General features: G+C 44.8%; 1 protein-coding gene across 1 annotated transcript; it reads right to left on the bottom strand.

The window, feature by feature from the left end:
* Positions 1-1,392: 1,392 nt before the first annotated feature.
* LOC149335581 (F-box/LRR-repeat protein 5-like) lies at positions 1,393-27,949 on the bottom strand. The gene is made up of 9 exons (XM_089552173.1): positions 27,611-27,949; positions 26,466-26,603; positions 21,536-21,733; positions 18,741-18,882; positions 15,505-15,702; positions 13,411-13,664; positions 11,692-11,774; positions 10,226-10,708; positions 1,393-6,608 (listed from the first exon to the last, which is right to left on the bottom strand). The coding sequence occupies exons 1-9, from the start codon at positions 27,692-27,694 to the stop codon at positions 6,380-6,382; spliced, it is 1,809 nt and encodes a 602-aa protein (XP_089408299.1). The 5' UTR covers positions 27,695-27,949; the 3' UTR covers positions 1,393-6,379.
* Positions 27,950-27,979: the final 30 nt, after the last annotated feature.

Here is a 27,979-nt window from a genome sequence, read left to right on the forward strand (position 1 = left end):
CTTGAGAATTGGATACCATTAGCTGGAAGGGGATCCTTTGACGGAGAAAAGCCGCTTTGTTCTTGAGTTGTATCCGACTTACAGCTGCCATCACGTGCTGCATGGAGCTGAACATCAAAAATCACTGGAACCAAATTCCAACTGGGAATTGTTCCCTGAACCCAGGATCAGTCAGGATTTTTACCAGGGGCCCTAATAATTATGCGAGCAAGAAGTATTCTGTTAGCAGGATCTTGCAGCGCGTAAGAAGAGTAGGCCATGTTCGCGCACCATCTCACTGCACTTTCAATCCCGAATAAAAATATCCCAGAGTTATGCGGTGTACGCTGCTGGCGGCCAATAGATGGCGCTGGTGGTGTGCTGGAAATTTAGGCGGAAAACTCAGCATGTACCCCCTTTGCCAAACGTAACCCGTCAACCGGTTTTTTCTTCTCGACCATATAACGGAGCCTTTGCGGCACCCCTAAAGACTGAAAGGTGTCAAACCGCAAGGACAAGAGTTCACCTTACTCTCCACAGATGAGTGCTTTGCTACGCGGCTAAAAAACAAACCACTGTTGCCCGGTTACTTTTGGCAGACTACATGAAAAGGAAAAGAACGGGAGAAGGCAAGTGGTAAAATGAAATAATAAAAAGTGAAATCTGGGGGTAAGAAAAGAAAGTAGGACGACAAATATCGAGGTTGGGAAAAGGACAGATAAAAAAAAATTTGCAGACGATTACGCTTCTCAGTAATGCGATTTCTGAACGCAGCTGCTGCAGTACTTGAACCATAGGCGACCGCATACGGAACATGCAGTGCCGAACAGAGGCAGCTCTGGATTTCGGCTTGGGCTGCGCGTACAGTGAATATGAAAGGTCTGGAAGCAAGCGGCGGAGCTGTGAACCCGCAGGGCACTGCAACGTTGATTCTTATGGTCACAAAAATCTGTGCACATTTAAGTAGCCCGCCCCGAGAACATCGGACACAGCGAGGGAATGGGAAAAAAAAAGAAAGGCAAGGCATTTTTAATACCTACCAGACTGCTTAAAGAGAGGAAGGATCGAAGCCATTACCTCTTCCTCCTCCTTTTCAACTGCTTCATTCCATTTGAGGCAAAGTTTGATGGTCTGGTTTGTTCTTTAACACAATACTAGATGGTGCTATATGTTTACCATTAGCTTTATCACCAGTAAGAGGTGTTTGTCAAGTTATTAAAATGCGCTAGATTAAAGCAAAAAGAGCTAAATTCGGACACCGATTTCGGAAAGAGTTAAATTAGCGACTCGTAGCTGAAGCAAACTTTTGCTATTTTTATAGCTAGTTGCTTGCAAAAGTATTGAAATCTAGCTATAAAACAGCTAAATTGGCAACCCTGTTAGGGAGAAACAGAACAAAGAGGGCAATAGTCGTTCATTAAAACTTTTGATTTTATTCCAACAGTTGTGAAGAAACTCATCAAAAGGTTACAAAGTCATGCAAAGTGGCTTCAAGACAAAGCTTCTTGCAACTCGCATCAACAACACACTTCAAGCAGCATCACAACTTACACCATCAACCAATGCACACTGCCTGTGGCTCCCCCCAGCAACAAACACGGAACCACTCAAAAGAATGACAGCTCGGATTCAGAACTTCCGGTTAACTTTGAGGTTTTGCAATCTGTCAGCAATTTAAAAATTTCAGTTGCTTTCACAATTTGTCTCACTAAATAAGTGGGCAACAGTGTCAAAGACACCACATGGTCTGAAAAGGGCATAGGTACTCTACCTGAGAGGAAGGGTAGTTTGCTCTGGCATAGTTACTTGTTTTTCTCTTTTTTATTTTACTATCTGTTTTAGTCGTGCAAATCAAACGACGTAGCCACGAATTCATATCCCACAATGACATTTCATGTAGGTGTGCCCACCCTCCTCACTAACAGACAGGGGCACAAGTTTTATTATGCCACATGGTTTAACTCACGCAGGCAGGATCTTCCAGATCCTTCGAGACCAATACAAAAAGCCTCGTCAGTCCAAGCTACATCCGATTGCGAGTTCAACCTTCTGTGCTGCCTGGAAAGGTAAGTGCTTCCCTTAAGCAGAAGTAATAAACGGACACAAGTTCTAAGCAGCATAGAAAGAGCGGCCACGAGAGATATATATAGTTAGCTCGAGACCTTTTCTATGCATCCACTAGAAAAGTGGGGCACCCGTCGTAAAGCGCTTACTAGCGGCCTCCATACACTAAAAAATATAGGGTGGCAAACACGGAACACAGAAATAGTGGAATCATTAAAACATAGAGCTCTGAAATCAAACAACTAAACAACCAAGCTAATACCAACAATGCACAAGCACCAGTGTGCTCTGGATAGAAAAAAAATGAAAAAATATCACGTCCTTTTCTGCTAACGAGCCAAGAGCAGCGAGCTACACAAAGGTATATTAAAGCAAACTGAATGCAAAACGCATTGAAAACTTTTCCTGAACACAGCTCAAGTGCAATAAGAGACCTAGCCGAAAGCTTTTGTGGAATTACAAAACTTTCAAAGAGGTGGGCATCTAGACTGCAGCCCACACTTTGGATGAAGTAACAGCTGAGATACACACATAAACAGGCATTAAAAAAAATCAAGGAAAACATCAGGTAAGTGAAGATAAAAACCAAACCTTCAACACAGAGACTGCAAACATGCCTACAAACCAGCAAAACCCCTTTTTAAGATGTTCTAGGCTATGTATGCAAAGTGTAAACTGAAATAGCAAATACATAAACAAAGCATCAATGCACGTTCATATATCTCTGGTAGTTATGAGAGCTTAATACTTATCATGCCAGGCATAGATACCCAACAGTGATTAACTTGGCTAGCCATCAACTTAGAATAACGAAACAAAAGATATGACTGACCATTCAGTTTGTCTCAATCTTGACTCAAGGTTTGTATGTCACGACCACTTCTCTCATCACTTGGAATGTGCATCGCCTTGCATAAACCTCTTTGCACATCCTATGAACCAGGTCTAGTACCGAGCAATTTGACGAAGAAACGAAAGACTAAAGGAAGTATGACAAAAAAATGTGAAAGAATGAGAAGCCTGCAACTCCACAGATGGTGGCAGCCAAAAGAAAATCAAGGAACAAGTTTCTGCCACGATTTTTCAAGGGCAAATCAATAATGGACGTGAATAAAGTGTACAAGGTCACAAAAAAAAAAGACTACATGAGGGGAATTTTCAGTGGTGGCTTGGCAAGTTGTAAGCTAGGGGCATCTGGTGGCAGGAAAGAGCACTATCCCTGCCCGCTTGCAGCATCTTTTGCAATAGAAATTCTTTTCCTTTAATGCATCCAGTTGACATTTCTAAGCTTGTGAAGATATTTCAATGTTGTGTGTTTTGCTACTGTTCCTAGAGAAATGTACAGTTGGGGACAAAAGTCTCGGGACCACGTGCTCCCTAAAGGAAACCAAAAGCTGTATTATTAGCCGACGCCTGGAGACCACATTTGTGGAGGGAAGACAGTCTTTTACCTCCAAAAATGTGGTGTCCAGCCAGCGGATAATAATAGAGCTATCAGCTTTATTTGTGGAGTATGTGGTTCAGAGACTTTTGCCCCCGACTACAGTTTGGGAAGCCTGTATCCCACACAGCGAAGTCTCACCACTGCATACACCTCCATTACCATCTATACAATTCAACGTTATCTAACTCGCACTTGCAAGAACGGAGAGTTACTGCTTCTGCGTATTCTTGCTGCACAAACCAGATGAACTATGGCAGAGGATGACTGCGACAGTAGACAGCAGAAATGTAGGCAAAAGCGGAGACTCCGTGGACACCCGCCAGGCATATGCATTAACATGCGTGATCGGATAATTCGCGCAGAGAAAAAAAAACAGCAGTACCAGCAAGTGTACCAGCAAGCAGTACCAGCAGTACCAGCAAGAATCACTCTGGAGGTCACAGGAGCCACTTCCTCTGAATGGCGTACACTGGCATGCTGCTTCCGGCAAGCGCGTACATATCTAGAAGGTACACATCTAGCGTCACGTGCATCCACAGACAATATCTGAAATACTCGCAGGTGCACGGCATGTATGCCTCGGAAGTGTCCACTGAGTCGGTGCTTAGTGGGCGCCACAAGACGCCGATTTCAGTTGGGTTCAGATAAATGAGTTCTCCTTGTCACAAATACAAGGGGGGAGAGGTCAGGTGCATTAAAATGTATATGAAAAGACCAGCACTACACAAAACTGAAACTCGACAAGAAACGCATTTTGCACATAGACCGCGATGAGAAAGCATGATTAACAAGTTAGAACTCCTCTATGTACACTATGTACAGCGATAACGACTTTAAGATGAAGACTGGAGTGGCAAGCTCACAAATGTTCAGCCTCGGGTGTTTTCCACAGTACTGACTCTAGGGGGAGTATCTTACGAGAGACTAGGACAACACTTCCATAAGTGACACCGAAAGGTCATATAACATCGCACACAAGAAAATTCTACCAGCCACTGATAAGTCAAGAATGACGACATAAACTGGCCTTGACAGAAACAAACTTTCATGCCCTGCTTTCCAGTGTGTTAACAGACGAAATGTGCTCAGAGATAAGCTGACCTAATTCAAGAGCACTTATTTTCACCACTGGTTATAAGCAGCAGATAACAAGCTGGACACGTGTACATATCATTTGAGATGTAGCAAATTGTTACACCAATGCGTTCACATGCACAGCGTCGTACTTCACAGAAAGCATTTTTGTTGCCACCGAGCTAAATAGAAAGAAAAAAAAAGCGAAGTAAGCACTGCCTGATGCAGTCTGTTGTCACAAAAATAATTCAGTTGAGAAAAACGACTGAAACCTCAGCACTCCAGTCAGTGCCATTCACTACAGATGCATGAACATATTATTGCCAAGAACTTTCTCGTGACTGCCTCGTAAAACTATACACATCAGCTATACAACACCACGCATCTCCTTTCCAGCAGTACGAAAAAAACACTTCAGCGACAAAGAGATCAAAACAAAACAAAAAAAAGTTCCCAGAGTCGTGAGACCTGTTCTCATGACGGCAAGAACCTGCTTCCCAACTCGAAAGACTTGAACAGGTTTAACAGATAAAATCAGTACCCAACACCCAAGAGAAAAGAAACACTTTCCAGTTTCGGTCCAACAAGACTGCACGAGCAAACAGCACGCTACATGCTACACTGTAAATGCAAATTAGTTCGCCCTTTAAGGTCGCACTAGGTGAAAGCGTTAAGGTAAAACAGGCTTTCAAAAAGACCAGCCAAAATGACTATGGCACAAAGCTGAAAATGAAGCAGTCTTTGAACTAACCAGTGTACAAGCTGCCAAAGTCTTCTCTCATCACGTGACGAAAGGATATTCAGAGTTATTCCAGCATTTAAACCTGAACCAAATTTAGAAACTTTGCTTATCTGCCAAAGAGCAGTCCTTGAGTTTCTCCACTTTAAGTTGCCTGATACTCTGTACAGTACACGCTCAGTTAAGCACCCACTCAAACTCCCTACTCTTCTTTCTAGCTTATGTTAAACCGCAAAGATCAAGTTCATATATTGAACATACCACTGCAATACCTGGCAATATGTCGCTGCAAAAGCAGCCTGAAATGACCGGGGTTTTCAAGGAGAAAACACCGTATAAAATTAGGTGGAAGCAAAGTTTGAAGAAGAACAATATATATATAAACTGTACTTCAGCCATGTTTTATACCACCACTAATGGCCATGACACCTCACACAAAACTGCATCATCCCTCTAGGCTACAACAAATACATATGCCCTCATTTTCTGCCAGTTCTGTATATGCCACTCTGACTTGGATATTAGCAGTGATGCAACATAATAAACTACAGAAGAGACCGAATATGCACAAGTTACACATTACCGGGCACAGGACGTATGCTGAAACAAGCGCACCGTGCTTACCCACAACAGTGGACTGGCTACCATTATCCTTAACTTGTTTGTTCAAACATAACGTTCAATGTGTATGCCATTACAGAAAAGATACATTACACCATACTTAGTGAGAAAAGCTTGACATTAATGGAATGAAGGCTCCAATTCTCACCCCTGACCAAGTCCACCTCAACCTTCTTGTTATCCTTTTTTCTGTTCACGCCAACTCCTTTTCACTGCAAACAAGCAAACCCCCACTCCATCTTTCCACTCCAAGAACCTGCTCCTCCAGATAACTAGGCAGCAAACGGTCGCTGCACCCTCGTGCATTGTTCAAAATTCCTGCCTGTACCTCGCTAAAGTAGCACTGGGCCAATAAGCCAGCCCCTTGCGCTCACCCCCATCACATCATAAAATAAACTTTGGCTACGAGAGAAGATTGTTTTCCGCGGCAGGCTCTCTACTCCATGACATCCAGCCCGTTATTCCCCAGACTGGCAGCATGCTCGCGAGACGCACTGCAAGTTCTGGCAGCCATTGGCCGAGTCCTTGAACGGGCCGTTGTCGACGTAGTCGCAGTAAAAGAGATTCTTGGGCTGCAGACGTGGCGTCCCCAACATGAGCTCCCTCAGACCATCGCCAGTCAGCTGGAAGCAGCCGGAGACATCGAGGTACTCGAGGTGGCTTAGCAAGTCCCAGTTGGACAGGAACCTGAGGAAAACGTGGCGCAAGATTCTCAATGTGAATATATTTACAGCGACAGCTATTTCTAAGACATGTTAGCACTGGTGTACACATTGCTCCATTTCGTTTAGGCTGCTTAGGAAGAGATGGCGCCGCAATCTGCTTTTGCCTAGGGTGCCTCGATGCGTGCGCCCCCCCCTCTACCGCTTTGTGGAGAGTGGGGACATCTTTTGAAAGGGTCAGTGCCGCCTCGGTGAGGGCGCGCGGCATATTTGTGCCCACTCCCTGTCCTGCCTGCATCAGTTGCACGTGCAGCGGCCTGTTTCCCGTCGATTGCAATTTTGCTTGGCCACAAAACGGGGAAGAAATGTCGAGGTGTTGCACGCCTGCGTGCACTAATCACTCAGAAATCGCTGGAGAATGTTTGCATTTCCGAGAGATCCGAAAAGAAGGCTCCTGAGGACTGCAAAGGTGAAACGTGACAAGTGGCAGCCGGCCAACACTTCACACCTATGCAGTAAAAGCACTATATTCGTTGTTTCGTTTCCTTGCTGCTTGCCCAATAGTTACGTGTACTGCTTTAAATTAATACCTAACGTGTGTGCTAAAACCGGCGTTATGGTTTTGTAGACATTCATTTCTATTTCGCGCATGATACTGGGTGCGATCGTTTATGCCAGCATATACTACGGAATCGTGCATTGTGTTTAAAATGCTTAGCCAACGTACACTTCAGGATGTGCAGTTATGGTCATGAATCGCATATTTAGTGTAAAGAGACTAAGTTGCAAGAAATAAGGGACCTTGATCTGAACAGAACACAATACATGCGTGCATTGCAGTGATGCCCGGACCTTTATGCTCTAGCCCTCTGCCGCTCGTTATCTGTTTGCCTAAAGCTGCAAATGTCTCTGTTATTGATTAAAATGGATATGAAAGCGAACTCATCAGGGATCGTTACACAGTAGCTTTTATCCAAGGTTCTGAAGAAAACAGGTAAAGGTGCGAAGGATGCGCAACAAATTATTCAAGTTTACGATTCCATTGGTTGAGTACCAATATAATGGCATCAAAATATTACGAGCTGCTGATTGAAAGCCAACCTTCCCGTACAGCAAATGACCTTTCACCATGGCGGCCCGGCCTAAAAGTTGGGTGCAGCTCTGTATTCTAATATTTTAAGCCTCATACTACTTTGCTCGCAGGTGGCAAACAATTTGGCAAGGCTGCATTTCACCCTCCTTCAACAAAAGCAGTGGCTTGGCAGAACTGCACCTAATTCCTTTATCGCGGCAGCGTGAAAGCAGTGGACGCGACATTGCTTAGGGCATATGTGTCTCCTTTGCTGCACCCTATTTCTTAAAGGGACAGTGAGGAGAGCTCTATCAATATTTTTTTTTATAGCAAAATCCGATAGTTCGGCATTTCATGGCTTTGTTGCCACTTGGCCGGCAGCGAAAGATGCATTTATTTCTAAGAAATTTGGATTCGAAGTTGAAAAAGTTTTTCCCGCCGCTCTGATTCAAACTTGGGATTCTCCTATGACGACACAGGACTAAGTGACGTGAAACAAGACGTGAAACATGACGTAGCGCAGACTCCGTCATTTCTGATGGCCAGCAGAGCGGCCTGACAGCAGCCGAAAAAAAAGCTACCGCCGGCAGAACGTTGAAGGCATCTATCGGCTATTGCGGCCGTCGCTACCGTCGCTTCGTTTACGTTTGCACCGGCGTTTTGCCAGTGTTACGATGGATCCCGTTCTCGAAGTCGTTACGGAAGTTCTAGCAAATAGACACCTTTAGCATACTGTGTACCTTGTTACCGCTAGCGGAATACCGGGAGCCCGCCTACTGCCGGGGAGCAGGCGCTTATTGGTCCCGATGATGCAGCTGCGCGCGTGTAGCTGCCGGATACGTGGCGCCATCTGGCAACGTCAACGAGATTTGCGCATGCATTGGCTGCACCTCAGTGATTCGTGGCTTCTCGTGTTCTAGTGTTTCTAGAACCATTGGTTCTAGCAACACTGTTTTGTCCTATGACGTCACCACGCTTGTACTTGCGAGTTTGGCCTGTGGCGGCGATACCTGTATTTTGGTTCTTGCTCTTTTCTACGTTACAAGAGCTTTGTTGTCAGTATGAGTGGCGTTTTTGTAATCAGGAGCTGGTATTCTGTCGATACAAGACAACTTCCATTTCTCCTCAGTGTCCCTTTAAGGTGCCCGACTACTAAACTGGAGTACTAGGGTTCGAACCCGACTGCGGTGGAGGCAAAATGCGGCAAAATGCAAAATACCCCAGCACGCACTCCCAAAGCGTGATGAAAAGGATGGGTACAAATATGTCAGACACTGTAACAGATGACGTGGTTGTCCCCACCCTCCACAGAGCAGTGGAGGGGAGCACGCGCATCGAGGCACCCAACTTTTTCCCTGTCCAGTTTAGTCACCTTAGCACGAGATGGCGCTGCAAGTTTGCTTATTCACAGATGATGCTGCCACATTCTTTGTCCTCTCCGCCCGGGATTTCACTGCATCCATCTAACACGCGAGGCCGAGGGTTTTGATGAATGTTCACGAAAGTGGCACGAAAGAGCATCATGAAACACTGATGTCATTGTGACAGAGTGAAGTTACTCAGTTCGAGATGAATAAATCCTGGAGTTTATTATTATTATTATTATTATTATTATTATTATTATTATTATTATTATTAATAATGAAGTGTATGACCTCTGCAGGCTGCTCCAGGTGACTTCTAAAAGTATCCTGATAATTAGTGACTTGACAGTTTTACTTCCTGGTGCTCTCAAAACTTAAAACCAGAAACTGGTATAGCAAATGATTACAACTAACAAGCACTAGTCATGTGCTAAGGCAACTGAGGCTTCACGAAATAAACAGCTTACTAAAACTTCACAGCAGTTTGGATTTTAAAGATTCCCGATTAGTAATATGGAGGCCTTTATGTGCAAACACTACATTGTATGCTGTGAGGCACACAAAAGTGAATGGCTTTAAACTAACTCCATTAATAATTAATAATGGAGTTAATTAATTAATGGAGAGTCCATTAATAATTAAATTTCAGCACATGGACGTTTAAGCCATTCTCCCCCCTCAAAAATTAGACGCTGCAGCCAGGATTGAAACCATAAACTTGTGTTCAGCTCAGCAACCAAGTGCCAGAAGCACTGAGCTACTGAGGCAGGTGGTCCTCAATTCCCTTGGGGCATAATTCCTTTCCCTCTAGAGCACAGAACCCCGCTTTTAGTTACGCTTTCCAGTTCATCTCGCAGCGTTCTAAACGCCAATTACGGCTAATAAGTATCTTAATATCTAACCTCACAACTAACACACATGGGGAGATCATAGATATTTGTGCGATGAAAACTGTAAAATAAAAATTAGAAAGCTTTCAGCAAGGCCATTTGAACCGCTACATTGCGCATACAAAAAATCAGCACAAATTCATTGTGCCAAAGAATCAATGGGAATGAATGCTTTGAAAGGTGCTCTCGCCCATTCGCGTAGGTGTCCCAATTTGCAGCTAGCAGGTGGCATCGCTTAGACAGAAGCTGTGGGCCTACCGCTGAGAGACCAAAGTCATGTTTCTTTGAAAAAGCAAGAAAAGGAGCAAATACTCACAGAAGACCGCTGTCCGTAACGTTGAAGCACCCGGAAAGGTTCAGGTGTCTCAATCCGCCAGCGACATTGTCGCCAGAGTTCTCTCGCGTCGTCTTTTTGCTGTTCGCCGAATCAGCAGTCGCCACCTTAGAATCGGCGACATCGCGCTCCGCCTTCACGCAAACCACACCGCTGCAGCGGCTCCGGTAGGGGCAGCCATTACAGAAACGGCCCATCATATGCATGACAAAGGGAACGGATTGGCTTGCATTGGCTGCAAGCTCGTCCCAGGCATCCAGGGAGTTCCACGACAGGTTGGATGACGTGGAATCGTTGCTGTACTGGTCACAGGGATCGACGCCTGGCAAGAAATTCGCAGGATTTTCCGCCCCTTTTCGCCGGAGCAGACACCGGGCAAGTCGGCAGAGGCCGACGTCGGTCAGCAGTGAGCAGCCGGATAAGTCGGCGTGCTCAAGCTGAGAGCAGGCACCGAATTCTTCAAGTCTGCAGGAGAGAGAGAGAGGAAAAATTAATGGATGAAAGAGCAAAACAGTCTCCCTGTTAAAGGGACACTGAGAGCAGCTGCACCCAATTTTCATTCTCGTAAGGAGCGATCATTTGGCTCTTTTAGCCTATGTCGAGTTCAACAGTCAACAGTTCACAACAGCTGAACAACAATGTTCAACAGACTCGCAAGAGAACAGCAGTTCATAGTTGGTAGCGAGGAGCCAAAAGTGGTAAGGGAATACGTCTAGTTAGGGCAGGTAGTGGCCACTGATCAGGATCATGACAGGGAAAAAACTAGAAGAATAAGAATTAGGTGGAGTGCATATGGCAGGTTCTCTTAGATCATGAATGGCAGTTTGCCAATATCCCTCAAGAGAAAAGTATACAACAGCTGTATCTTACCGGTACTCACCTACGGGGCAGAAACGTGAAGGCTAACAAAGAGGGTTCAGCTTAAGTTAAGCACAACGCAGCGAACTGTGGAAAGAAAAATTATAGGTGTAACATTAAGAGATCGGAAGAGAGCGGAGTGGGTGAGGGAACAAACGCGAGATAATTACATCTTAGTTGAAATCAAGAGGAAGAAATGGGCTTGGGCAGGGCATGTAATGTGAAGGCAAGATACCCGCTGGTCCTTAAGGGTAACTGAGTGGATTCCAAGAGAAGGCAAGCATAGCAGGGGGCGGCAGAAAGTTAGGTGGGCGGATGAAATTAAGAAGTTTGCAGGGATACGGTGGTCGCAACTGGCAAATGACAGGATTGACTGGAGAGACATGGGAGAGGCCTTTGCCCTGCAGTGGGTACAGTCAGGCTGATGATGATGATAAAGTTCAATCAAATCTGATCCTGAAAAACTTTCGACCTGCCAGCCCCAAGAACACTGCACTACTTATGCAAAAAGCAAGTTTCTTCTGCTGCAGCAACTAAGCTGTCAGCTGCACTTTAATAGTAGCTTACACAGGATAAATGGTGCCGCCTACCCTTTGAAGGAAGTGTCCCCAACATCGGTGTATGAGATGTCCAGGTGGCGGACCATGGGGCAGAGCTTCAGGATGGACCTGAGCTGCAAGCAAGAATGGTTACATCTGGTTAGGTCAAGTGCACAAAAAAAGAGAATGTCCGTTTAAAACAGCCTAACTCCGTCAACATTACCTCCAAACAAACTGCTCTCCAATAATTTTTTTTTTTCTTGGCACATTTCACAAGCCACATGTTTTACAAGCTGATTGGTTCCCTACTTGTAGCACCCAATTTTTATTAGACTGTATTACAATTACAATTCGCACCTTTTTTTGATGAAAATAGGTCTTAAAGCTGCATGCGCGTCAGATTCAGGTAGAAACTGGCTTACAGTTTTTTTTTTCTGGTCATGTAGAACATGTGCGAGATAGAATCGGAGGCGCGTTAGACATGAGCATTCATATTGAAGACATGGGTAAATACACTACCTATATACTGTATTTCCTAGCATAAGTCACGACCTTCATCAGAATTTTTCGTCTATGCATCGTTTACAGTGGTGCGACATATACACGCCAAAAAATGATGCACGTGCATCAATACTGCTGTACGCAATAACTGTGTTTGAAAAGACAATCGACACGTAAAAGAAGAAAGCAATGTGGAGTTTGTTTTAAAATGTCATCTTGTAGGGAAATCACATATCCTCAAATGTTTTCGATTTCGGCATCAGTTCCGTCACCATCGCTTCCGTTCGCCGCAGGAGAAAACCATTAAGTGTAAAATGAGTTCCACAAAGTACAGCTCATCCATCAGGGCTAAGACACATTATTTATATAAATATCAACAAGTATTTCTTTTTTCCTGCAATCATTAGTAACTGGAATTCACTTTCTGCAGAACTGCTGCAGAAAAGCAGACTTGTTATGCACGCTTGCCACTCCACACTATTACTAGTGATGTTCAAATTCAGTGTTCTCCCAGACGCGTTTGCCCAGAATGAACAGTTTTTTCAGTACGGGAGCTCATAGCTACATTCCCGTATGCAATCGATCAATCAGTCATACCCATGTCAAGCACGCAAGTTAAGCGCACTTAGCAGGAGTACGCTTCAGCATCTCAAGTGACACTTTACGCTAGGTAGTGCTAAACGGGAAAGCAATGTGCATTCATGGTAAAAAAAAATGGTGACAGAAAATGAGCTGAATTTCTGAAGAGGTCAATGGACAAGAAAAAGGACTCATAATAATTGACTGCTCAACGTGATAGTGCAAATAAAACGAGGTTCAACAGTTTCTAACGATCACAAAAAAATGTAAATAGAAGAAAAGCCAAGACCAGCCAAAACTATCCAGAATTTCGACAACAAACAAGATGGCAACGGGCAGCGATATTGCATCTGATCTCGTTCCTTTGTTTGTTGCTTCACTTGCGGCTATAACTAACGAATTTTTTCCTAAAAACAGTGTTACAGCATGTAAAATAAAGTTGTAAGTACTTTTTATGCACTATACGTATTGTGTCTTTGAAGTCGCTGCTGGCGAGGCTATGCACTCAGCCCTCAAAGTGCGTTCTGTTAACGCACTCCAACATGAGTGCGCACTTTGGCGAGTGCACTTATGTTGCGCCGTTTAGCTGTGCTAGAGTGCACTTTTAGCAAGTGACACTCTTCGTAAGTGCACTTTATTTTGCGCGCTTGACAGGGGTATTAATCGATCGATGCAGGAGCAGCGACTCACCAGGCGGCTGTTGAGGGCGTGAGAAGTGGCAAGGACAATCTTTCGCACTCCTCTTCCGACCACGGGCAAGAAATACTTGACCAGGCAGTGCAGCACTGCTGCCTCCTGCTTGAAGGTGTCCGCGGCCGAGCTCGACGCCGAATCCTCATCCGAAGAGCTCCCGCTGGATTCATCGAAATCTGCGTCTTCGTCGGCATGCCCCTTGCCTTGCTTGTAATACGGGTCAGGCCATAGAGGCACCTGGTCCCATATACCTATTGAAGGCGAGTAAAGGAAAACCTCCGTAAGTTGCCTGTGTACTACTACAGTACAGTCTTGTTACAACAGACAGACTGAGATAGCTTCCAAACAGTGTCCAGGATGCACAGAGCTCCATGTACAAAAAATGAACTCGTTAACTCGTGTGAAAACCGGCTCTGCCAATGATATTTTGAATGGGTGCCGTTGTAGCTGCTTAACCAACACATCAACCATAGGACCCTAGGTCTATGGTTGACGTGTATAGTATGAGACTGCATTGCAACTGTAATAACATTTATTTAAAAGTTCTCCCGAGTTTTCAAACTTCCATCTCGTGCTATACTCATATAAGTAAGGTAAAATAGTCACTTTTTCATCACACTGCCATTCCTACTAACGTCCATCACAGCAATGGCATTAAAGAATGAGACTGTTACTCCTAACACACAATTCCACGAAAAACGCACAACACGCAATTTCGCGGAATTGCAGAGAAATTGGGGCCTTAGTCATGCTGCCTGGAGCAGGTTTTGGCCAGAACAACTTTCCTGCATATGTCTACATGAATCACAACAGTGCCAGGTCAAGTCTGCATCACTAGTATGCAAGAGCCTCTCTGAACCCCGAGTAAAAGGAGAAAAACTTGCGATACTCTGTTTATGCAGTCTGTGAACCATATTTTAGGGTCATTAAAAAAGTTTTGCACTAAAGCTACTATTTATTTCACCTTTCAAGCTTTCTGTCTCTTCTCAACGTTGCCTGCATGCTGAAGTGATAGAGGCAGGCTTGCTACACTAGGTTTAAGCCTAAAAAGTTTTTGGCCGCCACTTCACAAATTGTATCAAAAAGACTCTCCAAAATTTACGCAAGAAACTCTCTCAAGTATTGAGTTAAAGCACAACTGTCCATGCCCGGCTGGCTTAAGGCTAGTGTCAGCATAACTCATTAAGCATATTCCACATGAAAAAATGGCTAAGTGGTAATCAAAGCTTAGTGAAAACAATTGCTTGGCTGGTTTCTTCATAACTTTCAGAGTCCCTGTAGGCAACATGATGCATCAGCTAACATATGATTGTAATCAATAAACAAACAGGAGTAGACAGTTTTGTGGACAATGTGAAGTGGAAATACCAGCAGTGTGTGTAAGCTGTCAGGAGATCTCCCCTCCTCGCATTTTTTTTATCTTTTCAGCAGAGTGAAAATGATGGTAGTAGTAGTGGTTGATAAATTACATCATAGTGCTAAGCAGTAATGGTTTGCTGATGAGCTCAAGAACACCCTCCACATTTTTCTTACAAAAGAAATTGCGACGATGACGGGGCCATATTTAGAGTACCGCAACAAATGTCACCCAAATGTAACAGAGAGCAAGAAAGAAGATAATGGATTGAAAAAAAAGCAAGAAAACATAATGGGAACAATTCACAGCCCCTTTATAATTGGCAACAACTTTTCCCGGCAACGAAGGGAAGGCTACAGGGGCGGAGTGTTCATAACTGTGCCACACTGCCAAGCAGTTCGGCCACAGGATGTTGCTCTCTGCACGGCTGATTCACTTTGTCCATGGTGCAGGTGGCGCCATCTATGGAAGCTTCTCGCAACAAGACATGCCAAGAGAATTTGTTGTAATCAACAAAACTGCTTTTGCCTTGATTCTCCAACATCGAGAGTAGGCAGTAATATTAGATATATGCCTTAAGCAAGGAGTATTACTAATATAATATCTTTTAAGGGAAAATACTGACTGCACCAGGGACTATATTCCGCTGCGTAGGAAGAGAGGGCGTGTTTTGGCTATGCAGATTTCACTCCATTGCCAAGAAGAATTGTCACGGGGTCTCTGGCAAAGCTTACCGAGAGCCCAGTGGACAGGCATCAGGTCTTTCCACAGGGCCGGTTCCCGGGAGACGCTGTACCAGCTCTTACAGACGCCACCGCTGATGGAGAGATCACGAGCATTAAGATGCGAGAAGATGTCAAGCAAGATCTCCTGAGGCAGGTCAGCCCACGATGGGAGCAGCTCGTCCACATCATCTTCATCACTGTCAGCCTCTGGGCAAGACATGAAGAACAGTTCCCATTACTGGGTATTCCATTTTTAGTTGATGGAGTGAGAACATTTATCTAGGGACATTCCCTCTCTGGCGTGCAACAATAGTTACAGAGATGATCTGAACTATACAAACCAACAACATGGCAGCTACACCCGGTCAATGAATAATCCTTCCATGCACTTCTTGCATATTGGCGCGTGCTCATATGAGCGCCGACGATGAAGACGAAGTGTGCGTGTATGGGTGGACAAAGACGAAGTGTGTGTTTTGTTCGGATAGCCATCTTGTGAGTTCTCGGCTGTGCGCTGAACTTCGCTGAAACTGTGACCTGCGCCAGTCCTGTCCTCGTTACAATATTATGGCACTGGCGTTTACCATTAACCACTTATTAGCTTTCACAAGTATGTGTAGACACTTTGAAATGAGCACCATAGTCCAGTAGGCTGTTTCTCACCTAGCAATGTACACCACACAAAAAACGCAGTCTGTGTCCCCAGGTGGCACCACTGCATGTGTCTTCACTTGCACCCCACATATAAATGACAGTATGCGGTCATTTGCTTGTGCTCCCAAGAATGGGTGGCTTTCCCCACCACCTACCACACACTCTTGCTTCGTGCCTCACAATGAGTGCGTACAGTTCTACTATTTATAGTTAGCAACTTTTTATTTCAGTTACTAAGTCTGCATGATCCATGGACTTGCTTTCACTTTGACTGTTTTTTCATCTATGCTATTTTGCACATAAAAGAGGCAATATCCTCCTGAGGTCTGACGATGGAATATTTGTCCTATGTATTTAGGACCCTTTGTTCTCGAGTAAAGCCCGATTTTACCCGATTCTTACACCCCAGACAGACAAGTTAGCAGCGCTGCAGCACCGCATGTTCACAGTTCCAGGTGGAGTCGGGCATGTTGGACAACGCATGCGCGGTCATAGCGAGTGTCACAGGCAGTCAGTCAGCTCCCAGAGAAACGTTCCATGTGGACAAAATTATAAAAAATTATGCACACATCAGACAATTCTTTTGCCCCAGTTTTTCTTTTTTTTGTTTCCCGAAATACTGCCTATAAAGTTGGGAGTGCGGCCCTCACACGGGGCAGCGCATACCCAAGTATACACAGTACCTATACACTGTAGCGCAGCAAAAGACGAGGACACAAGAGACGACAGACGAACACCAAAAGCACTAACTTCCAACCATGGAGTTCGTCTCTCGTCTTTTGCTGTGCTACAGTGTATTGGAACTATGTACCAACAAACCCAAAAAGCCATGCTACTGAACTATACACGGTACTTGTCATTTGTCAGTTAAAAGTACAGGTAACAAGGTGAAGCTTCTCAGATCCGTGGACTGAAAGATAACTGCCATTGTTTGGTACTGATTTCCACATTCTCCTCGGCTCAAAACCTTCCAGACTCCAACACTAAAATTATCAACCTACAACTTCAATCTACAGCTTGCTTCTGTCGACTTCCAACGTAGTTCTGCAAATGGTGTCATTAGTTGCTCACAACCCTGTGCCATGGCCCTCTTTGGCCACAGATGCCCCTGCACCATAAAAATTCGTCACCTTCTTTTCACAACCAGTTACTTACCTCTCACTGATTGCAGCAAAGAGGGCAAACTCCCACTACAAATCATCATCACGAGCCCAGCTCTACGTCCAGTGCGGGGCACTCCCATAGATCTCCAATTACACCCGTTCTGTACTGGCTGCAGCGATCTTATCCTCGGAAATTTTTTTAATCTCGCCTCTCAACTTCACTGTCATGAGTTTCCTGCTCACTTGCCCTCAATCGGAATCCACTCTTTTATTTTATAGAGCAGTCAATTTACCTGTTCTTCATATTCAATAAAATGTTCTACCCAAGAACATTTCTTTTTCCCGATTTGAACAAGTATATCATTAAGCTGTGTTTGTTCCCCAATCCACTCTGCTCTCTCTGTATCTCAACCTGATCACACAGGTACACCAAACTGTCTGATCTGAAACTACATGTCTGAACTCTATCCACTTCAAACGTGTCATAGCACTGAATGCTTAAAGTTATTGTACATGCGAACTCTCCATGATTCGAGGCACTTGGCAGCTTATTTAAACCATCAGCACTAAGAAGCTGTCACAAACAAAATATTTTTCCTTTCAGTCCTTGTGCTGGTTTGTTCAAACCAGTGCATGTTAAAGAACCCCAGGTAGTCAAAATTCCCAGAGCCCTTCATTACGGCGTCCCTCATAGCCTGAGTCGCTTTGGGGCGTTAAACCCCCGATAAACCATAAACCAGCTTTTTTCAGTGCACATATAGAAATTTGGAACTCCCTTCTTAGCCCTACTTGTCTCTGCCTCTGAAAGAATTCTTAGATTCTGATTTGTAGCTGACATGTTTTCACTATGTTTCCTAGTGCCTTCACAATATTTGAAATGCTACTTATTGTTACAATTTGTTTGTGCATTTTTTTTATATCTCCTTCTGCCAAGCCCCATAGGAGGTTGTAGACTGTGAAAATAAAATAAATAAGTACACAAATAATAAAATTTAGGGGGCACTTTGGCTGTCTAAAGTGCTGCAAGGCGGAGGCCTTTAATGGCACACTGTTTGGCACTGACTGCGAGACTGTGCTGTACTAGTGATTTATTTGACTACACACTTTGACTACACATTACAACTACACACCTTGACTGCCAACTTTGACTGCTTCTTCAGCACGACTCTCTCTCTGCTTCGATGAGTTCGGTTGTATCCATGGCTCTGTTCGCAGTAACAATGTATGTGATGTGGTCACCCACGGACGCCTTACGCCCCCTGTCGGAGCGGACGACCACTATTTTATTAGTTGTCGTGTGCTCCAAAAGGGGGCGTCAGCCATCCGTGGGTGACCTTATTAGTTTGAATTCGCACACTCTGATGTCATAACCATTTCGACCGACCGGAAAGCGTGACACCTCTGCTGACAACCTTCTGTTGACAGCGATGAGGCATTAAAAGCTTTCGCCTTAATAAAAACAAAGTACAAGACTTCTCATCAACTCACTCTGGTCAATATTCTCAAGTTCCACGCAGCACTTCTCCTGGGCGCACTGCTCCTGCCACCTGGTGTGCTCCTGGATCACCTTCTCCTTCAGCAACTTGAGCTCCTCGTACCCAAAGTACTGGATCAGCATGGGCTGAAAGACCTGAAAGAACGCAGGAAGCATTTCAGCAATGCTCCGATGGATGCTCGAAAGATAACCATCATTACAAAAAGAAAACTTAGAAAAGTACTAGTACTGAAAAGCACCCGTTCTGTTGCATCTGCCCCTCGCATCATCTTTTCCAGACAAAGTCACTCGTGTTTTGCATGGCTCTGATAGATAGACAAATACTATTGCACCCCCTTTGAATCAGGGTGGTGGTGAATGCCACCTTGCTTAGTAAATAAGTGACTGTTTCAGTTATTTTGTACTGTTTTCCTTTTCTTACACTGTAAATCCTATTCTGTTTATTTTTTTTTCACTTATTCCAGGTTATTTTCCATGTTCTAAAATATATTACTTTGATTTCTGTGATGGTTCATGCTATTTCTCCACTCTGCTTTTACACCACCAGTAGTCTTAGACTTTTGCCCGCCTCCACTGCTGTTGATTTCCCTTCCCTAACCGTAAAACCCAAAGCTAATGGAAGGCTCACCAAGTCTTTTTTGATACCTGCATGTATAGCTTCACAGTTTACCTTAACAAGCTTCAACGTTTTCTACACTGCAAACAAATGCAACAAAAATGTAATTTCCCTGTTCACACTAACTTCTATATTGCTTGGCTCAGAGGCCACCTGATCTAGCCTTAAAATAGAAGGGCACTGCCTCTTGAAGTATCACAGAGTGGCTCCTTTCGGATTTCGCTCTTTCCAGCTATTTATTTGTACAATAATTTTTTTGTTCCCCTTCTTTGTCTCCAGTTAGTCGCCTCGATTTCACAAATATTCTTTTTTTGCGTCCATGACAACTTTCTTTTCCCTGTTGCCTGCGAAGCCTGTTGTAAGATTTCTACTCCTTTTCCTCTATCGTGTGTCCATCCTTTTAGTGTGAAACTATTTGCAGAAGGTGGCTGCCCACTTCTCATCCATTTTGACGAAACTGATGAAATCAAGTTTGTCTCGTCTCGTCCTATGTCTGTGTTCGTAAGCGCTGGTTCTCAATACGATGGATCACCACCAACTCGTCAAATCCTCAGTTCTTCAATGGAATGAAGTTACAGCGAGCAAAGCAACGCGCCAGGCAGCCAAGCACACCATCATCAGCCGAACTATTTGGCGGAACATTAAGTTACAGCCGCTCTGCCCCAGCAGACTTCTCTTCATTGCCAAAAAAAGTTGTCGCTGAGCACAGGTACAGACATAGCAGCACATGTATGCAAGTGCCTGACATAGCTTGTCCTTGTGCATCTAGCAAGCAGGCCTCAACACACGCCGACCCTTAACTGGGAAGACTGCCAGGCTGGATGTCAGTGCAACATCTCCGTGGACGTTTCAAGTACAGGAACCTCTTCTCAGAGCAATGCCTTTAAGTTTTGCTCACCCAGACTCAGTTCTGTATGTTGAATGAGCTAGAATGCATCAACCTACAGCAACTAGCACCACCATCAATCGCAAAACGTTGCCGTCATCAGCAGTATTATACATCTGCACAAACATAATCTGAAATGTCAGTAACCCACATAAACGAGAAACACACTCTTTCCTGTCGATACCTTCACCCGTATTGGCAATCGGTGTGATCCCTGTTCAGATGTCAAAAGCCATTCTATGTTAACATATTAAGTAGCCAAACCAATATCCCATCAATGTCACATGGTCCTTCTCAAGCTACTGGGCATAAAATGCAATTAAGTAATGCTGCAGTTTGGGCTTGTTGGTTGATTTTGCTAATGAAGAACAACAAGCCAGAAACACAGGGACATGGAAGGCAGGTAGATGAGAACAAGCCCCGACTTGCAAGTCAGCGCTTGTGTTTGTTTATTTGTATTTTGTGTCCCTCTGTTTTCCTATATGCACCTCTTCATTAGCATAAAATACAGACTGTTGCAACAATAAACGCACGCAGTAGAATGCTTCTCGCAGCTAAATGGGTGGACTGTCCGAGCTCAACTATAGCACAGAAATGGGATTTGGTTGGCAGAATTGTTTCATGCTACATTTTTTTGGGTTACTTGCCTGAATCAATCAGAAAAAGTTGCATATTCGCATTGTTTGCGGCGACGATGAAGGAAGTCAAGCCATTCTGTCAGCGATCGCACCAGTGGCGCCATCTCGTTTGTTGACCGTGGAGAATCGCCAGAGGGGAGTGTTTTGCTGGATGTTTGAAGACTTTCCTTCACCAAAGACTTGAAATTTAGTGAAGTTTTGGCCAAAATACATTTATTTTGATCAGCGATAAAGCACTTAAAAAAGCGTCTCCAAACCTTTGCAAAACAACCCGAGCCCCCTCCTTTGCCGAATCTCTGCGGCCGACAAACGAGATGGCGCGTCCGGTGTGATCGCTTGCAGAGTGGCTTAGTTTCCTTCGTCATCACCGCAAACGATGTCAATATCTGACTTCTGATCGAATCAGGTAAGTAATTCAAACAAACGTGGTTTAAAACAATTCTGCCAACCAAATGCCATTTTTGTGCAAAATTTCAGCTCGAACAATGCGCCCATTTAGCTGGCAGAAGCATTCTGCGGCGCGCATTTATTTGCCCAACACGTTGTATGTACAAGCTTCATTTAGCCTGTATATGCAAACAGTACACAAGCCTAAGCAGGCAGAATGTAAGCAATGCTGTCCAGCTCTAAGGGTAAAACAAAGCAGACCTCCTCCTCCTCTTTCATGTGAGGCAGGAACTTCTCGGTGAATTCAATCAGCGCGTGCTGAAGCCTCAGCCCATAGTTGAGGCGTTCGGTGGCCGACTTGTTGGTGCAGGAATAGCCGTCACGAACCAGCGCCAGCATGTCCGACAGACGGTTGTCGCTGTGACAGTTGCAGACCGCCGAATCGTGAATGGAAAGTGCCTGCGAGGAACAGAGACAGCCATGGGTGCAACATGATGTGAACGCCATTCTCAATACCACTTTCATGCCATTTCATACAGGGTGCAACAAGCTAACTAAGAACAACATAAGTTTACCTTGTGCCTAAAATATTGAATCATCTGCTCAAAATTTTCACACACATACAGCACTTGATGGTGCATTTTGTACACTACTGTAATTAGTAAAATGCACTTACTTGCTGAGTTAAAATTAAATCCAAGTACTTCGACCATTACTGAATAGGCCTAGCCAAACATGGAAAACTTCGCAGGACAAAGAGTAACAGAGCCACCAACATCGAAAATTAGGAGCCGCATGTAAGAAGAGCCCAGGAAGGCACACACACGGATAAAGGATTTGCTGACTGTCCATGCCCTCTCCCTCTGTCAAAAATAAGAAATCAGACCTGTTTACTTCCCTGAATGCAGGATACATCACAGGAGGGTTACACTTTCATTTACCTCATTCAACTCATTTCATTTACCTCCCCCCTATGTAATACCCTCTTCTGGAGCGCCTTTAGGGGTAACTTGAATAAATAAAATAAATAAATAAAATAAATTAATTAATTTTGCAACGACGATAAGGGCAGCTGTGTTCATCTTGATTTAAGAAAAACGCCTTATTGTGAAATCAAGGCAACCGAACACCACGGTCCCTGCTGCTTTGCTGAAGAGGCTCTCCCACTTTTCTCAAACCTGCTAGCACGCTGGAGGCTACACGGGCACTGAAAGGGCACTGAGGACAAATTGAAGTTAGCCTCTATAGATAAATTACCACGTTCTAAAAACAAACTCCAAATGTTGCTCTTACAAGCCAGAAAAGGCCAGAAATTGGAATACACATGTTGCCATGACCAACTGTTCTCACAAGCCAACTGTTTATGGTTTATGGGGGTTCGACGTTCTGAAGTGACTCGGGCTATGAGAAAAGCTGCAGTGAAGGGCTCCGGAAATTTCGACCACCTGGAGTTCTTTAATGTGCACTGACATCACAGAGCACACAGGCATCTGGCATTTTGCCTCAATCGAAATGTGACCAACACTGCCAGGATAAAACACATGCCTTTTGGGCCAGCAGCTGAGCGCCATAACTGCTGAGCCACCGCGGCAGCTCTCACAAGCCAAGCGTGACGACATCAACAACCTATCTTTTATGTATCTGAGGGTAGGCTGCACTGCTATTCACTTCAAGCGGCAATCACACAGTCCCTTTCATTAAATAAATATCATGATTTTCACCTGAATGGCAGAGCAAAAACAGCTCCTTTTTAAATCGAATCCAATTTTCGGTGGATCGTCTCAATGCGTTTGCATTTTCTGCTGCTGCCGATTCTGTTGTAACTCCGCCTTTAAGGGTGCACGCAATAGCATTAATGCATCTATGTCCATATATGCAGAACTGGTCATTTTCTATTTTACACAAATTGATCACTAGGAGTCCTCATACCACTCCTGGCACAGTAGTGCAACGGTTAAGTGATGCGCCACTGCCACAGCTGGCGGCTGTTTCAAACACTGGGCCTGCAGACCTAGGCTGCTTTCCCCAAGCAACCTATCGTGTCCAATCATTCATTTAACTGCCACCTGCCACGGTGGGCAGTTTGCTCACAATCCGGTGGGCAGGTTGTGATGACTTCACAAATTTCGCATTGTATCACGCACACATCCGTGATGGCAGTCACCATTTTCACCTGCACCAATTCGTCTAATGCTAACACATTATTAAAGGAAATTTATGGGACACTTAATTATATTAAGTGTTCAGAATGCGAGAGCATTAAAGTCTGAAGTGTGCTTGGCCTGCTTCTTCTCATCCGTCATTGCTGCGCAGGCTCAGCATATGCTGAGCCTGCGCAGGCGCCAATACTCTTTAGTGACATACAGTCGAACCCAGATGTATTGAACTCGATGATGATTGCAAGATAGTTTGATATATCGATAATTTGATATATAGAAAAGACGGTAAATGAGCTTATCTGCAACCTAGAAGCAATAATAAATACATTGCAGCCGAGCTAATGATGCACTTCTTGCGGCAACGTGCTGCCTACCAGTGTGCTGGCAGCACACTGCTTGCTAGGTGTTGGTAGGTCTAACCTGCTTCACATCGCAGCCCAGCAGAGCATGTGAAGCATGGCCATCGCTAAGCTTTACTGGTAGTTGTGAATTTGCCGTACCCATTCACCTGACTACAATGGTGCACTGCAGTGAAGCTAGGTAGGTAAGTGAACAGGTACGCCAGACTCACAACTACCCTTTCCCCTCAATTGTTCACTCTAGGCTGTCAGTGAAATTTAAGTTTGATGTACTGTTCAACCCTCCCATACTGTAACACAGGATTTTCAAGGGGATGATCTGTTTGTTCAATATTGCCAATATTTTGAAATATACAGGTTCAACATATCCGGGCTCGGCTGTACTTCTGTGGTCACCCTCTCTGCTTGCGGGGATTCCACTGCAGTAGACACAGGCAGCATTGATTCTGGCTCCATTCCAATTTGAGCTGTCGAGACGCATGTGCACACAACCAAGCACACCTTCCAACTGACACTGAGCCTACCGCCCCACTACTCAGCAATGTCACGTGAGCGCTGCACCTGCCAACTCAACCACTTCATGTGGTCTCAAGATGGGACACACTCCATTGACCTATCAGCTAATTTTATGAAAGACACCGCCGGTTGCAGCCGGGTTTTCTCTCCCATGAGGCTTTTAATGCCATCGTATTTAAATTAGATGAAGCTGTCCTTGGCAACCTGTCAATAGGCTGGTGCAGTGCTCCCAGTGCTCAAGCAGCAATACTTTCAGTGGTAAGTCAAACACGCGTCAAACCCCTGCACCTTTCCTACCTACATTGAAAAGTGCTAACGTGAGGAAACCTCCCAAAGGTGGCAACAGTGTCATTCTAATGTCAATAAGAAAGTAGCAAAATGAGCAAATGTTGAGGTACAGGGTCAATCACATTTAAAAGGAACACAGTTCCGCACACGCGGAGCATTATTGCGACCAAGCTGGTAGCAAACCCGTGCAAAGGGGCAGATCACAAGAAACACCCATGTCGAGGTCCCTCTTCTCCTGCACCATTTTATATTGATTCATAAACAGGTTCGATGCAATGGCACTCCGCAGGTACATGGCCATGTGGAGCCATGTTCCCTCTAAGTGTGACTGACCCTGTATATTATTGTTATCATTATAACTATTATTGTCTTTGTTACTACTGTTTTATTATTATAGGTGCCGGGTACAGCCTCACTTATGAAAATACTATCTTCTTTCTCCTTAATTTTAAACCAAGCAGATAAATACTGCAACCAAATACATCGTTACACAAAACCGATCAAATGATGCCACCTATGAGCAAGATTTTAGCATATATGAGGCAGTGGTTTGGTCGGAAAAAGTACCAGTACCTTTCTATACAAACACCACCGATCTGAAGTTAACTGGTCAGGAAGAATCTTTTTGTCTCCTAACCCACACATGGGCAAACAGTGATAATACAGGAAGCTGGGGTAACACGTTCCATTTCACAGGTCTGACAAGCTAGATAACCCTCCTGAAACAAAAGCCAGCCATCAGGCTGATTCTTCCTTACAGAAAATGTTGCCTGCCCATTACACACTTTCCATGTAAGCATGTCAACTTTCCTTTAGTGTCCGAATATGCAATACCTACTGTGACAAAAATATAAAACTGAACAGTCCACTCACAAGACAAATCAAACCCACATCAAATGCTACATTAGCTACCACTGCTGCCATTTCTAAATTTTCAACCTGCTTAGCTCTGCACAGTATAATAACAGAGGTCACACCTTTGAAAAACAAAAAAAATTAACAAAGCACGAATTTCGATAACATTTTAGCACACAGCCTGGCTTTGTGCTAGGCTGCATGCAAAGTTGCTAGCTTAGATTTAGAAACTAGCCTAGCAGCTTCACACTGACAAGCTTTGTAACCTAACCTAACACTGCCTGGCTTTGCAACCCAGCCTAGCAATTGACTACGCTTAGCTTTGCAACATCAGTAATATCCAGCCTAGGTTTGAGAACGTGACCTGCATAATTTCCCATTGAATCTCAGGTAATCTAGACTGGATGAAAATAAATTTATTTCGCAAAGTTCTGCTCCGTGAACCTCTGACAGTGACTGTATAGTGTCCACACATTCGTAAAGAGTGCGTCCATTACAGGACACAGTGACGTAATTTATATTTGGCCCGTGGTTACAAACAATATCTTAACATGCATGCACTTTCGTGTTGATTGTGGTTTACTTTTCACACCCCAAGAATGATGTTGAGCCATGCAGGTGGCAAGGCTGGAGCACTAGAGCACTCTAAAGAAGCGTATGCATAACATATTGCAATAAACGTCTGCAATAGCAAACCCTGGAAAAAATACCGACACTATGCACTCTTACTTCTGCAGTAACCAGATGATCTAAAGCCTATAATACATTTAAACAGCAATTAAACAAACCCGCAGACAGGTAAACATTCTTATTTTGGCCTCCTATATGTCGCTCAATGAAAAATGAAAGCAAATAGGCCTTGGACTGAAATAACGGAAGATCGTCAATTATTGCAGAGAGTTCAAGGTAGCATTTTGGTATCCTGGCAATTCACTTACAAGCTAGACTTTTCTGACAATTAAGTGGATTCGGCAAACGTCTTTACCGTAAAGAATTAGGGGCAACGAATCTTACCTTCAGCTTCTTTTTCAACTTGGTCATAATAAGCTGGTTCTCGATCTGCTCGTGGCATCGGAACTCCCGGAAGGTCTGGTACAACTCGTGCAGGAGCGATTCCAAGGCGCCGTAGTCGGCAAAGTCCGTGCAGCCCAGCTGTGAAAGACGTCAGAGGTGCAAAACTTCGTTAAGATGACAGGTAAAAAAAAAAGATATGGAAGAGAAGGAAGAAAAATGCTCCTAAAACGTGTATACGTGCCAAAGCGCACGCCGATACAGCCGCCGGATCAACGCACAAAAAGCAAAACTCGTTCGCGTGAAGCGCGCCCTGTTCACCTCGCAACCTCGCTGCCAAGTCGGCACGCCTACGCGCTTTGACGCTTTCCCAGGAAGAGCCGTGGTAATTTAGGCGATTGCACATGCGCGTTTCCGCTAACCATCGGAGATGCACTGCATTTGCCCAGCTGCAAGCAGAAACACCGAAAAGCACCGGCTCGCACGCTCGACTTGCGGCCGCTATATCTGCCTGCTCGCGCGCCTAAGAGCGAAATCTGTACTGGATCTGATCAGTCAGGTCAATCTAACGGTAAAAGGCAGCGATGCCTATTCTCCGACAGTGTTGCATGCAATAACGGCAGCGAAACCACGATTCATAAAATCAGAAACCGTTCCGAAAGCAGTCGGCCAGCGCCGATTGAGACCGGTACGCCGATCGAGCTGGACAAAACAGGTGTACCGTATGGAGCAAATAATGAAGCGCTCTTTTACACTGAGCAGGTTAAAGCAACGCTGTTTCATACGGCACAGGCGATGTCGACGCAGCACTGCAACGGTAAATTGCATTAACGAAACCGCGCGCAAGCCGCTTTCGAAAGCTAGCATTCCGCTCTGACGAGATCGGAGATCGCTCTTCGCATTTCTAACAAGGCTCACTATAAAGGATGGAACAACAGGAAAGATTGCCGAATGCCCTGAAATGTATTCGCAACGATCACTTCCGAATGTACAGAGATGTGGACCGAGAAAAAAGCGCTCAATTCCGATACATGTCGGCGCGCCGAGTGAGCTGGGCGACACCGCAAGGCAGCCAACAAGAGGAATCGAAGCTCGCTGGCACGACAGGCAGATTCAACCGGTGCGCGATATGTGACTGTGCACTGTACCTTCTCGTTGTACACCTCGACGAGCCGCTTCATCCGCGAATGCGGCACCGAAAACACATCCACTTCTTCGGGGAAAGGCGCCATCTTGAACGTCTACGGAAACCGAGGATTCGGGTGGCGGGTCTCTTATTACGATGCGCGCCCAAACAAGACAACCTTGACGCAGATTCGCGTCGCGACACGCTTGTGAGGGTCCACCGGACGAAGCGCTGGGTGCTCGGAGAGGTCACAGCCCTGATTCACGCTCGCGTCTGACCGCTTTCCTTCCCTAGACTCCCAAGACTGCTAGCAGCGCGGCAGCTGACTCTTCCATTGCTGCAGCGGTGCACACGCACTTTCGATTTGCCCTGCGCCGCCGAGGGATGGCGA

Source organism: Amblyomma mixtum, chromosome 7 (genome assembly GCF_055824585.1).
Source record: "Amblyomma mixtum isolate Tamu chromosome 7, ASM5582458v1, whole genome shotgun sequence".
Taxonomy (NCBI): Eukaryota; Metazoa; Arthropoda; class Arachnida; order Ixodida; family Ixodidae; genus Amblyomma; species Amblyomma mixtum.